Source organism: Globicephala melas, chromosome 3, assembly GCF_963455315.2.
Source record: "Globicephala melas chromosome 3, mGloMel1.2, whole genome shotgun sequence".
Taxonomy (NCBI): Eukaryota; Metazoa; Chordata; class Mammalia; order Artiodactyla; family Delphinidae; genus Globicephala; species Globicephala melas.
In genome coordinates this window covers 104,271,152-104,284,861 of record NC_083316.1, presented here as the reverse complement: position 1 = coordinate 104,284,861, position 13,710 = coordinate 104,271,152, and the positions used below count along the sequence as shown (strand labels likewise).

The window sequence follows — 13,710 nt, the reverse complement described above, 5'->3', positions numbered from 1 at the left end:
AAAAATAAACTCAAAATGGATTAAAGACCTAAATGTAAGGCCCGACACTATAAAACTCTTAGAGGAAAACATAGGCAGAACACTCTATGACATAAATCACAGCAGGGAGGGGGCTTCCCTGGTGGCGCAGTGGTTGAGAGCACTACGGTGGTTGAGATTCACGGCAGAATCCTTCCTGACCCACCTCCTAGAGAAATTGAAATAAAAATAAACAAATGGGACCTAATGAAACTTAAAAGCTTTTTTTTTTTTTTTTGGAGAAAATAATTTTTATTATCATTTTTTTCTTTTACAAATACACCGAAGAGTCATGCAATGCTGTCAGCATTGGACGCAATCCTGGGCCACAAGTCTACACATTCCTTTGCAACTGGTCCTGTGATGGCAGAACCTTTCATCTCGCCTTTATTGTTTACTATGACCCCTGCGTTATCTTCAAAATAAAGAAACACACCATCTATTCTCTGGTATGACTTTTGTTGTCGAATTACCACTGCTGGATGTACCTTCTTTCTGAGCTCTGGTTTGCCTTTCTTGACTGTGGCCATCACCATGTTACCCACACCAACAGCAGGAAGTCTATTCAGTCGTCCCTTGATCCCCTTCACAGAGATGATATACAGATTTTTGGCTCCTGTGTTGTCAGCACAGTTGATCATGGCTCCAACTGGAAGACCCAAGGAAATCCGGAATTTCGCACCAGAGGACCCACCACGTCCTCACTTCGACGTCTTGAACGCTGGAAAGGGACAAAAAGGAAGTAGGTATAAAGGACACTGAGATCTCAACTCCAACGCCCCGCCCAATCTGGTCACGTCGAAACTTAAAAGCTTTTGCACAGCAAAGGAAACCATGAACAAGACGAAAAGACAACCCTCAGAATGGGAGAAAATATTTGCAAATGAAGCAACTGACAAAGGATTAACCTCCAAAATATATAAGCAGCTCATGCAGCTCAATATCAAAAAATAAACAACCCAATCCAAACATGGGCAGAAGACCTAAATAGACATTTCTCTAAAGAAGATATACAGATTGCCAACAAACACATGAAAGGATGCTCAGCATCACTAATCATTAGAGCAATGCAAGTCAAAACTACAATGAGTTATCACCTCACACCAGTCAGAATGGCCATCATCAAAAATTTACAAACAATAAATGCTGGAGAGGGTATGGAAAAAAGAGAACCCTCTTGCACTGTTGGTGCGAATGTAAATTGATACAGCCACTATGGAGAACAGTATGGAGGTTCCTTCAAAAACTAAAAATAGAACTATCATACGACTCAGCAATCCCACTACTGGGCATATACCCTGAGAAAACCATAATTCAAAAAGAGTCATGTACCACAATGTTCATTGTAGCTCTATTTACAATAGCCAGGACATGGAAACAACCTAAATGCCCATGGACAGGTGAATGGATAAAGAAGATGTGGGGCTTCCCTGGTGGCACAGTGGTTGAGAGTCCGCCTGCCCATGTAGGAGACACGGGTTCGTGCCCTGGTCCGGGAAGATCTCACATGCCGCGGAGCAGCTGGGCCCGTAAGCCATGGCCACTGAGCCTGCGTGTCTGGAGCCTGTGCTCTGCAACGGGAGAGGCCACAACAGTGGGAAGCCCGCATACCACAAAAAAAAAGAAGATGTGGCACATATATACAATGGAATATTACTCATCCGTAAAAAGAAATGAAATCGAGTTATTTGTAGTGAGGTGGATGGACCTAGAGTCTGTCATACAGAGTGAAGTAAGTCAGAAAGAGAAAAACAAATACCGTATGCTAACACATATATATGGAATCTAAAAAAAAAAAAAGGTTCTGAAGAACCTAGGGGCAGGACAGGAATAAAGACACAGACTAGAGAATGGACTTGAGGACATGGGAAGGGGGAAGGGTATGCTGGGACGAAGTGAGAGAGTGGCATGGACATGTATACACTACCAAATGTAAAACAGATAGCTAGTGGGATGCAGCCGCATAGCACAGGGAGATCAGCTCGGTGCATGGGGATATATGTATATGTATAGCTGATTCAGTTTGTTATAAAGCAGAAACTAACACACTATTGTAAAGCAATTATACTCCAATAAAGATTAAAAAAATACAGCAGGAAAAAAAAAGAAATACCGACTCTCAGACCCCATTCTGGACCCACCAGATCAAAATGTTCATTTAACACGATGGCCAGGTGATTACTCGCACATTTCAGTCTGACAAGGCCTGCTCTAACCTACTGTATTGTAGAGCCAATATTTTGCTGAAAAAAAATTCTAGCTGCTGCCGCTGTTCCCAGTCTCTTTCACCAGATGGCAGTAGCCCGTTCACTTCCTCCCAGCCCCACTGTTTCAGGCCGGTGTTAAGCTACAGGTTACAGCTCCGGGCTCTTGCGGAAGATCCAAATAGGCAGGGAGACGCCGAGGGAGGGGGCGGACCCTGTGGGCGGGACCGGACCTGCCCAATGGGTTCCTCCGGGTGGGGGGCGGGGCCCTATTTCAGCTGCTCCTCCGAACGCAGGCGCAGTGCGCCTCCCTGGTTCAGTATGTGGCGAGTTCGCCGTCTGCTCTGCGTGTACGTTCCAAGGAAGAGCAAGCTCACGGGACCTTTGAACAGGCCTGCCGCCTTCATGTCCACTCTGCTCATCAATCAGCCCCAGTATGCTTGGCTGAAGGAGCTGGGGCTCCGCGAGGACAACGAGGGCGTGTATAATGGAAGCTGGGGAGGCCGGGGAGAGGTATGCGGGTGTCCCGGGCAATCTCTGCGGCCTCACTTCGCCCCGGGAGGCCGGACACGCACTGCCCAGCTCGAGTCCCCACGGACGCTGTCGGCGGTTGTACTGGGTGGGAAGTTTTGAAGTCCACAGTAAAAGTTTCCTCACGTAGAATGTCTTAAAAATACCGTTAGATTTTAGGTCCCGTGTGTTATGGAGAATCGAGTTCATTTTGGAGCTGGTTGGGGTTGAAGTTCCCCCGCATACTTGAAACCGTGCCGGCAGAGTTCGGCACTCTAGTGAGAACTGCCACACGCTTAGCGGTGGAAATTATCGGAATTTTGTGCTTGACTGTGGCTCCTCACATGTGAGGTGCGCCACAGGTACTGTTTTACAGTATAGTTTTGTCTTGTCTTTTCTGAAATCCTTTGGAATGCAAGCTCGGACTTGCTGAAATCCTATCATGTTTTCATTGGGCTCTGAGCTTCCTTGAGGGCTGGGTTTTCAGCGTTTCTCTATTTCCAGAGCCTGACACCGTGCTTGACACCCAGTTAATGTTCAATAAAATGTTTTATAGAGTAGTATGGAAAGGTTAGGTTGTTATCACCTAGATTTTTTTGAGAGCTGCATACAAAAGAAGGCTTTTATAAGAAAATGTTATGTAACATTCTGATAGTTTGTTGAATGAACCTGCTTTGTTAGAGGAAACACATCTTTTAGTTATCTGTGACTGTAGGAGATGCAGGCGGTTTTAATTGTTCCCCAAATCCCCCCTCCCCCATTGGTGGTTTCAGCCTGTTTTTCCTGTGGTATCCAATCATTAGATTCATGGATAAATACCCTCTCCTGAAAGCCTTTTTTAAAGCTACACCTGGGTTCTTTCTTTATAATTGACCTCTCCAGTTTGTGTGGACACAGGCCTTTCCCATGGTTGTCTAGCTTTGGCCATTTCACCCCTTACCAGAGGGTGGGCAGAGTAAGGGAGAGAGGGAATAAGTTAAACTTGTAACTTTGCTCTGTTGTTAATGGAAATAGAGGCAAAATAATGGATTACATTTAGGCTTTTGTTTAAATACCTAGTATTTAGAATGGTGAAGGTGGGTTTTGCAGAAAAGGTTGTTCTGAATGTTCAGGTCAGAAATGAAAGCTCTGTAGAGTCGCTTATTTGTAACAAGTTAGTGTAAAGGTTCTGAATTTGAATATTGTGTCTTAGCCTCTTTTTTCCCCTTTTTTTCTTCCCCCATTTGATCTGCTCCCCCAGTTTGGGATTACATTTTCTATTTATGGTGGTCGTCTTTTTGTTTTAAGGTTATCACCACCTATTGTCCTGCTAACAATGAGCCGATAGCGAGAGTCCGACAGGTAAGTGGGTTTGTTTTTTTTTTTAAATGCAGAATGCCCACTGGGAGTTTGTGCCAGTGATGACGAGCAATACAACTTTTCAAAGTCAAAGAATAATGTTTCTTTTTAATGTAACATTTAAGAATATCTGAGGGAGACTGTCGATGGGGGTGTGTGTGCCCCAGAAAAGGTGAACCCTAGAGAGGACTCGGGAGGGGGTCCATTGAAGGCCATGCTTCTGGATCACCTGGGTACTTTTGTTAGAATGAATGTTTTGACCTCTTGAATCTGGGTTGGAGCCTGAGGTTCTGAATTTCTAATACACGTCAGGTATTGCTCACAGATGAGGCTCCTGGACCTCGCTTTGAGAAGCAAGGTTTTAAAAAGCACAGATTCTGACTTACTGAATTCCAGCAAGTTTTTGGAAGTGTAGGCTGTGAAAATCATTTTAAACCACAAATCTTAGGGTCAACCAGAGATTTTACAATTCTTTTCCAAAAATCTGTGTTCTTAGAAGATCATCACTGCCCTTTCCTTTACCCTTTGTCTCCCTCCAAATCTTTATTTAGGCCAGCATGGCTGACTATGAAGAAACTGTAAAGAAAGCAAGAGAAGCATGGAGAATCTGGGCGGATGTAAGTATGGAGGCCATGGCACGATTACCTACTGTAATGACGGTGAGATAAGAGACATCTGATGAGCAGGCCAGTGCCCCCTTGCTGAAACAGGAGCTCCTGGGGGCTGCAACTATCTCCTCTGCCTTCAGTAATTTGGTGATTTTAAAGGGAATAGAACTCTACTAATGTAGCATAAATTTGATCTATGAACACTTTACTCTCCAACTGAAGTTACTTGAATTTATAATTAAGCAAAGAGAAAGGAATATCTATCCTAAAAATACCTGTATGCTCCTTCTCCCTGCCAGTTTTTTCGGGAGTGAGGGTATCTTAGCAATAGGTCGACATTCCTGGCTCAAATGGCAGTGGCCCCTCTTACCGGGCCTAGGCTCCAGTTCCTCAACAGTCTGATGAGGCTTTGAGGCCGGTTCTGCCTTCTTTGTCTGTCTCCACCAGGAGTTCTGTGAGCTGGTGTAGGGATTTTGACTGGAGCTGGGCCGGGCCACAGTGAGCTATCACTAGATAAGGGCCTAGGTCTGGAGGAGGGGAGAGTAAAGAACTGGCCCAGTCTGGATCTCTCAGGCCTCCCTCACCTCCCCCACCCTGAATATCCCTTTTGGTCTTCAGCTGAAGGCCCGAAGCAGCAGGAATATCCGGTCGGTTAACCCAGCTCAGCCCCTGGGTATTTTACTTCACCTTAGTGTGCTTTGTCTTGTAAAAAGGGGAGACCAGGTGTGCTTACCTCTTCAGTTATTGTGAGGGTTAAATGAATTAATCATTTAAAGTGCTTGCAGATAGGGGCAAACCTCCGTACCCGTGAGCTTGATTTCTAGAACCATGTGCTGCTGGGTTTGTGACTGCTGAGCCTCAGTGGTTTTTTGTTTTTCTCCTGAATCTGTGATTGCTGTGGGGAGTTGGGGAAGGGCAGACTCTCCAGGAGAGCCCTGGGTTGGATGCAGGGTTATTGTCAGCCAAGAGACCACCTCTGTGCAAAGTAGGAAGAACATCTCTTTAATTCTGGCTAAGTTATGCTCAGAGTTCCATTATATACAATCAAAAATATCCTTCAACAAAGAAAATACCACTTCCAGAAGTAAGCAGTGTGCTGAGTAAAGTTCGCCTTAGCAGGTTAGAGAATTGTGACCAAAGCTGTGTCAAATTATTTTAAGTCAGCCGGTTCCACCTCTGCGGGCCTCACATCTGCAGATACGGAGTGCTGACTGTTCTCAGCCACTCTATGTAAGGGATTTGAGCATCCGCAAGTTTTGGAATCCGTGGGGGTCCTGGAACCAATCTCCTGTGGATACTGAAGGACAATTGTACTTTTTTTTTTTTAAATAGACTTTATATTTTAGAGCAGTTTTAGGGTGAAACTATAGGGGAGGAAAATTTTTTATTCTCTGCTAGGTTCTTTGGCTGTTCTAATAATTAAATCAGCATACAGCAGATTGACAGGAGAAAAACAAATTTTAATTTTGTGTGAGGGGGAGACACAAAGATATGAGACCCAAAGGCAGTTAGGCAGTTGAGGCTTATATACCATCCTGATCTAAGGAAAGGGGTGGGGGCCCTGGGGCTTCAAAGAAGAGGAGGACAAATCTCAGGAACGTGAGAAGAGCAAGTGTTTGGTAACAAATGTTTTCCCTCATGCAGATAAGTCAGATATAAAAAGTTACCTCTGGCGATGGCTCCTGGTATAGGTCCACTTTCTAAGTTCTTGTAGGCGGTTAAGGAGGTGTTGGAAATCTTTTCCGAGTCTACTGTGCTTTGACTGCCTTTAGCTCAAAATAATGCCAAAGAACATGCCAGACGGGCCCATTGTGGGGTGGCTTGAACCCCTTCAACGGAAGGATGATCAGTAAGTGTAGAGTTCCTTACTCTCCATCACTTCTGCAAGTTTCCTGTATTAATACCCTGCATTAGTGTGGTACATGTTAATTGGTGAGCCAATATGGACACATGAGTATTAACAAGTCCATAATTCACATTAGGATTCACTCTTTGCATGTACTATTTTGAATGCTAGTGAAACTTTTGACCAGAAACTTCCATTATATGTGTGTCTTTACCCACAGTAAATACAATCTTGTTTGAAAAAAGATTTGTGTGAATTCAGGGTCTTTTCTTTCCCTGAACTGGCTTTTAGGTTAGTCTTGGCTTTGCCCGAGGGGGTGGCAGCTGGCATTGTGATTCTTTCTTTAAAATCGTGCTGTACTTTGTTGTTGTTGCTACTTTTTGAATTCAGGTTCTTACTTGGTGCCTGCCCTTTACTCAACTGGGCCAGCCTCTGCACCTAACATTCTTACTATTTCTGCTTTTACTTGTTAGACCTCTCAGTAGAGTCGGGGTGCGAAGTGGGAACAGGTGGCTTTCCTGGGTGATGGTAAAATCAGTTGGGAATCCCACTTGTTAGAATTTGAGTTAAGCAATTGAGTCCAAAGTTTAGGGAAGAAGCAGAGCCTTTCCTAACTGTGCCTCTGGACTCCTGCCAGCAGGGCTGCTGGTTCTCAAACAAGAACAGACCAAAGCTTGATCCCCTCCTGGTATATACACTTTTCCTCTTGGATGCTCACTCATGTGGGGCTACTTCTGCTTGGTCCTGACCTTTCTGGATGACCTTGCCTGTGAGGACAAACCACGGTTTCGTTTAGTTCATTTGTGTTAAACCTGGAATTTTTCAAAGGGAACTTTGTCTCCTTTTTCCTTAAAAAAAAAAAAAGTATGAAAATATGAAAAAGTAGTTATAAAAACATTTCTTTCTCTTAACTAAAACTAACTACAGGGAACCTGGTTGGGACTTCTCACTCTTGCTTTCTTTCATGAGCTGTTTAGTCTGCATGCCACCTGTTTCTGCCTCTCTCCATCCGCTGTGTGTGTCATCATTTTCTCCATTTCTGGTGAGGAGGTGCCAGAGATGACAGGAACTGTGAATGGGGCTCCTCTAGCTGAATAAAAGGATACCAGATACTTGGTAACTCTTTAACATGGGTGGCTATCTTTGTAGTACTTCCCCAGGGGCTCAGCTGGTACTTCCTCAGTGGTCATAGTTGTCTCCTATGGCTGCCTTTGATGCTCATTCTAAATCTTACTTCACGGTGAGGTGTGTAGGGACGAGGGCTCTCGTCTGCCATCTGAGGAGGGTCTGAGGTTATTGATGCCCCGTCACGCCGGGACTGATCAAGCCCACACGGGGAATATGGCTGTATTCCTGGTTTCCCGCTCCCACCTCACATCCCTCACCTCACACCTAACCCTGCCTTTCTTCTCATCTCTTGCTGCTCCTACTAATCATCTTGGAAGCTGGAGGAAAAAGAAAAAAAAAGCCAGGTTTGAGTGGTCTGGGATGGAATGTAGTTTAAAGCGTGGGTGGTGGTTCTAATATGTAGCCAGGGTTGAGACTTGATCAATTACCAAGCCTTAAACACTTTGAATTCTATTTCTCTCTATTGCTATTTTTGTGGTCCAAACAGCCACCATCTCTTGTCTGGCCTCATTTCCTGCCTGAGTCTTTTCTCCCTCCAATCCATTTTCTATACCACATTTAGAGTGGTATTTTAAAAAGCACTGTGATTTTTCTCCCCACCATATAAAACCCTCTAGTGATTTCCCCACTGCTCTTTGGATCCTTTACATAGTCCTTGGCAGTGTGGCCCCTACATTCCTCTCCTACCTCTTTGAAGTCTTTATAGTTTTCCAGAATCACCGTGTTCTCTTGTCTTTTAGCCTTTGCGTATGTTATGCTCCCTGTCCCCCATACTTTCTCTACCTCTTCAGCTGGTGAACACCAGTCATGCTTTAGGTCTTAGGTCTCAACTCTAAACTTATTCTTTTTTTTTTTTTTTGTGGTACACGGGCCTCTCACTGTTGTGGCCTCTCCTGTTGCGGAGCACAGGCTCCAGACGCCCAGGCTCAGTGGCCACGGCTCACGGGCCCAGCCACTCCGCGGCATGTGGGATCTTCCCAGACCGGGGCACGAACCCGCATCCCCTGCATCGGCAGGCAGACTCTCAACCACTGCGCCACCAGGGAAGCCCTCTAAACTTCTTTAAAAAGCCTCCTTCCCACCTCCTTGCCCGCAAGTAATGCTAGGCTAACACTCATAGGTGGTCCAGTTGTGCAGTCTAGCTCCATCACGGTGCTTACCACATGAAATTGTAATCTCCTGTTTTGTTTCTACCACCCTCACTCGACCATTGGCTGTAGGGGGCATGAATCGTAGCTGACTTGTTTCCCTAGTATCCCGGGGGTTAGCACAATATCTGGCACATAGAACGTGTGCAGTAAGTGGTGGTCGAAAGACTGATAGAATAGATGTGCTTAGAATAGCTATGTGTACTGAGTTGGCCATTCTGAGTTGAAATTAACCAATTTGCTAAGTTTATAAATGTGTGGGCTAAATTCGATCAAAACGTTATTAAACCCATTCCATGCCTTAGAAAATACAAAGGATCTGTGCTACTTCATTTAATGTTATAATTTTTGTTTACTGTTTCTGAAAGTGTGCAGGTATCGTAAAAATGGCAAATATCCGCATACAAAATGTGGAGAATGAAAGTCTCTTATGATTCCATTTCCCAGAAATTACAACTGTTAATATCTTTTATATTCCTTCAAACTTAATGCATATGGTAAGTAAACTTTTGCTTATCTTGCTATTTTTATGGCTTTTAAAAGTTTGTCCTTATAAATCTATTCTTCTTAGAGAGTGTCAAGCATTCCATTTTATGGCTATTCCATAATAAACCAATCATATACCGATGGACATTTAGCTGGTTTCTGTTTCCTACTGGAAACAGCACTGCAGTAAATGCTGTTGTACCTCTACTTCTGCACACTTATGTATATACTCAATTTCCAGAAGTAGAACTGCCTATTCAAAGCAGGGGACATTTTAAATGTTAATAGAATACCAAGCTACCCTTGAGAAAAGCTATACTAAGACATTTGGAGTACATCTGGGAAGGAGAGAGAGTGAAGAAGAGCCCTGAGCTCACGGTCAAGCTCTGGGAGGCCTCTCTGTGAGGAGGGCATGGGGGGACTGGCAGCAGCCTGGGGGGATGGGAATGGTCCTGTTAGTTGCCTTTCAAGGGAGAGGTGGAATAAATCAGGAAGAGCTGGAAGGGAGAGAAGGGGTGACATCGTAGGTGGCGAAAGTACGTCTCCATTCATGCATCACATCTCAAACTTAATATGGCCCAACCTGTACTCCACCTCCAAAAGAAAATCCTGATGCTTCTTCTGAGTTATCTTCATCCCTGTAATTCTACTTCCATCTACCTAGCTATTCAAGCCAGAGACCTGGGAGTCATCCTTAGTGCTTTCATTTCCCATACCTGTTCCATTAGTGCGTTCTGTCCATTCTACTTCCAAAATAGATTCTGAATCCACTTTTTGTCTCCCTTGCTTCTATCTTAAGGCTCAGTCACCAGTATTTTTTGCCTAGGCTAGTAGAACATGTTCTTAGTTGGTCTCCCTGCTTCTACTCTTTTCCCCTCCAACTTATTCTACACCCATCAAGGCACTGATCTTAGAAAAGTTCAAGCGAATCATCTTATTCTGCCTCTTAAAAACCATTAAAGACTTCCCATTGCACCTGGAGTAAAATTCAGACTCCTTAAAGCTCCTTCTAGCTGTAGGCGTAGTGTCCTCCTCAGTCAGCCCCTCATATATGATAGACTTTTATTTTCCATGGATCTCTTACACGTTTTTCTTTTCCTTGGGAAGAATATTCCTATGGTTGACTTTTCCCAACCTTAGGTTTCAGCTTAAGTCTCACCTTGGAGATTTGGGTTGACAGCCTTTTAGGTAAAGTAATGTACCCGTTTATCCTCCAAGCCTGCTGTTTTCTCTGTCTTAGAAACCTCTTTATTTCCTTGGTCTTTATAGCCCTTGTGGCACTTCGTAATTATTTGTTGCCTCCCCCCGCCTGTTATTAGTACCATGACTGCTGCTAGATAAGAATTATTAGCTCCATGAGTGCCTCACTTATTTTAGCCCCGGTGCCTAGTACTGCTGTTGTCACATAGTATGTAGGTGCTTAGAAGTATTTGGTGAGTGAGTGGTACTATTTGAATGGATTATGGAATACCAGCTTTGTAAGTAAGCTGAATTTAGGGTCTGGGCATGCAGTCAGTTTGACCCATATGAAAATACCTCTGGGAATCATAAAGGGTTACAGGTATGTAAGGCATTCTGAGCTTTCTGGAGCCATCCCCAAAAGTTGTGTTCAATCTGAATTTCTCTATGTACTTAGCACAGTCCTTGCCTCACCAAGAACGTATCATCTGGATTTTTTTTTGGTCTGTGGTATGGGTTTTGGGGCCTGCCATGTCACAGTCTTGATGGGATCAAAACAGTTGTCTTTGATGTGCTTGTACTTTGTTCTCTTATTGCACATTTATCTAATACTTACTGTGTTATAGACACAAGCTTACACTTTGAATCAGACACTAAAATTCCACTGTTTTCTTAGATTCCTGCTCCAAAGCGAGGAGAAGTAGTGAGACAGATTGGTGATGCCTTGCGGGAGAAGATCCAAGTACTAGGAAGCTTGGTAAAGTATTCTTGTAGTAAATATACAATCCTTCGAGTGAGGAATAAGGCTATGTTGTCCTCCTGTGTATAAGATTGTGATTTTTAAGAAGAGTAATTTATATATTTCAAAAATCTTTTCTTTAGAGGGAAGATTAACAAGATGGACAGGAAAAAGTGAAGACAATTCTTGGGTTTTAAAATTCTTCAGAAAAATAAGAACACACTTGATGAAGTTTATGAGCATCACAAAACAAACAAAATATGTTTTGATTTCCCCACCATAAATTTAATCTTTAAAGTATGAATTCTCTTGGAAAAATACGGCTTGGTCTTTTGTATTTTTAGGTGTCTTTGGAGATGGGGAAGATCTTAGTGGAAGGTGTGGGAGAAGTTCAAGAGTACGTGGATATTTGTGATTATGCTGTTGGCTTATCTCGGATGATTGGGGGACCCATCCTGCCTTCTGAAAGTAAGCAATGAAGTCAGTTCAGCTAAGAGATTTTTTATTTTATTTTATTTATTTTTAAGAGTTTCATACTCTAATACAGAGAGCTCCAAAAATTTCTCTGGCTGTGAACAGTTTGCAAAAAAGGAATTTCAGGTAATACATAGATATGATAATAACTTTAATCTCTTTACTAAGAAAGGCAAATTAAAACAGATGAAGACATCAGATTAAAATGCTTAAACTTTAAAAAAAATTTTTTTAAATTGGCAAGTCCATGGGTGAGACAGACACTCTTTTATGGGGACTTTTGGCAATGTGGATCACCAGTCTGTCTGGGGAACAATTTGGAAAAATATCTCTCCAAAGAGCCTTAAATACTTAATACCAGTTTCCAGAATCTAATTGAAGTAAATAATCTGAAATGTGACTGAGGTTCATGTGTGAAGATGTTCATTGTCCTATTCATAGGAAACATTAGAAATGGCCTACATGTCAAATCACATGACAAAAGTTGAGTAAATAATTTTGGTAGTCTATTAGCAAGCATTAAAAAAATCATGAAGTTTGCTTTCCCCAACCCCAAATTTTATAGGAAAGTTGTATTTACTTATTTTTGAATTATTTTTATTTTTTTGAAGAGGTAATATATTCATATCACAAAATTAAAAAGGAATAAAAGGGTAAAGGATGAAAAGTTTTTGTCCTCCCCACGGGATACTCCATAGTATTTCCATGGAAGTATCGAATGTTTCTGGTTTCTTGTGTATCTTTTTAGAGCTTTTATTCACGTGCAGGCAAATACATGTCTTTTAGGAACATAAACGTTAGCAAACTGTATGTTCTCTACGTTTTTACTACTTAATGTGTCTTAGAAATTGTTTCATATTATTCCAATAAGGTACTTCCTTCATCTTTTTTTTATGGTTGTTTGTTGTAAGGATGGCCAGTTCCTAAAAGATGGATATTTAGGGTATTTTCAGTCTTTGGTTGTTAAACTGTGCTGCGGGCACCAACCTTGTACTTAATGATGAGAACAAGGAAAAGTACCAGGGTGGAAGTCTGCCAAAGTAGTAATGGCAGAATTATTGATGGTTGTTATTGTCTTCTTTATATTTTTCTATATTTTCCAAAGTTTCCACAATGGGAATTGTGTTACATTTATAATCAGGAAAAGAAATTTTTTGAAAAATCGTATTTTCCTGGGCTTCCCTGGTGGTGCAGTGGTTGAGAGTCCGCCTGCCGATGCAGGGGACACGGGATCATGCCCCAGTCCGGGAAGATCCCACATGCTGCGGAGTGACTGGGCCCGTGAGCCACGGCCGCTGAGCCTGTGTGTCCGGAGCCTGTGCTCTGCAATGGGAGAGGCCACAACGGTGAGAGGCCTGCGTACCAGAAAAAAAAAAAAAAATCGTATTTTCCTATATTTTCTTAGAATATCGGGCAAATTCCCTGCTTGTAGGAAGTTAGGGGATTCTTTTCAAATGTACAGTTACTGTCTTTAATTAGATACATAATAGCGATTGCCTTTAGCCATTAGTAACTGTGTTAACTTCAGCACTGCTGGAGGGCACAGTATGAGGGGGAGAGATGGGTAGAGAGGGAACCTTGGGTAGGGACTTTTCATGGAGTTTGGACTTTACCCTGAGGGCAGCTGCAGTACTGATCCAGACACCAAAGTGTGGCAAGCTACGGAGGGATGTTATAAGAGCTCCCCTGGCCTACTTGAGGGGAGGATAAAGACGGGAGGGGCAGAGAAGAGGAGGCAGGCCCTGCAGGAAGAGGCCCTGTGAGGCTGTACCAGCACATCATCTCCAGGGAGATTAGGGTTCCTAGACTAAGGAAGGGCCTGGGAATGAGGTGCAGCAAGTGATGGGTTCCCTGTTTTTGCTAGCAGCGTGAGCGTGGCCAGAAAGGTGGATGGCTGGGAGCGTGACCTTCCTAGTGCTTTTAACCAGGTTTTGTGAACCTTCACACTCCTTGCTCTGCTTCTTCACTGCTCCAGCTGCCTTTGATTAAAATAAGGCCCTTGTGGGATTATGGTGTCTTTAAAGTTTGTCTA

At 43.2% G+C, this 13,710-nt stretch overlaps 2 protein-coding genes across 2 annotated transcripts in view; one reads left to right on the top strand and one right to left on the bottom strand.

Moving 5' to 3' along the window:
• Window positions 1–255: 255 nt before the first annotated feature.
• Window positions 256–710, bottom strand: LOC115860008 (large ribosomal subunit protein uL14-like). Its single transcript, XM_060295456.2, has one exon. The coding sequence runs from the start codon at window positions 657–659 to the stop codon at window positions 309–311; it is 351 nt and encodes a 116-aa protein (XP_060151439.1). The 5' UTR covers window positions 660–710; the 3' UTR covers window positions 256–308.
• Window positions 711–2,532: 1,822 nt separating this feature from the next.
• ALDH7A1 (aldehyde dehydrogenase 7 family member A1) overlaps window positions 2,533–13,710 on the top strand; it is a 36,485-nt gene continuing 25,307 nt past the window's right edge. The window contains exons 1-5 of the mRNA XM_030869758.2: window positions 2,533–2,735; window positions 4,020–4,073; window positions 4,622–4,687; window positions 11,142–11,222; window positions 11,549–11,672. Of these exons, the coding sequence (XP_030725618.1) occupies window positions 2,544–2,735; window positions 4,020–4,073; window positions 4,622–4,687; window positions 11,142–11,222; window positions 11,549–11,672 (517 nt within the window). The 5' untranslated portion in view covers window positions 2,533–2,543. The remainder of the gene's footprint in view (window positions 2,736–4,019; window positions 4,074–4,621; window positions 4,688–11,141; window positions 11,223–11,548; window positions 11,673–13,710) is intronic.

What these genes read in the sequence shown, in the direction of transcription:
- LOC115860008 (XM_060295456.2), bottom strand. Translation starts at nt 659, where the DNA reads ATGATCAACTGTGCTGACAACACAGGAGCCAAAAATCTGTATATCATC.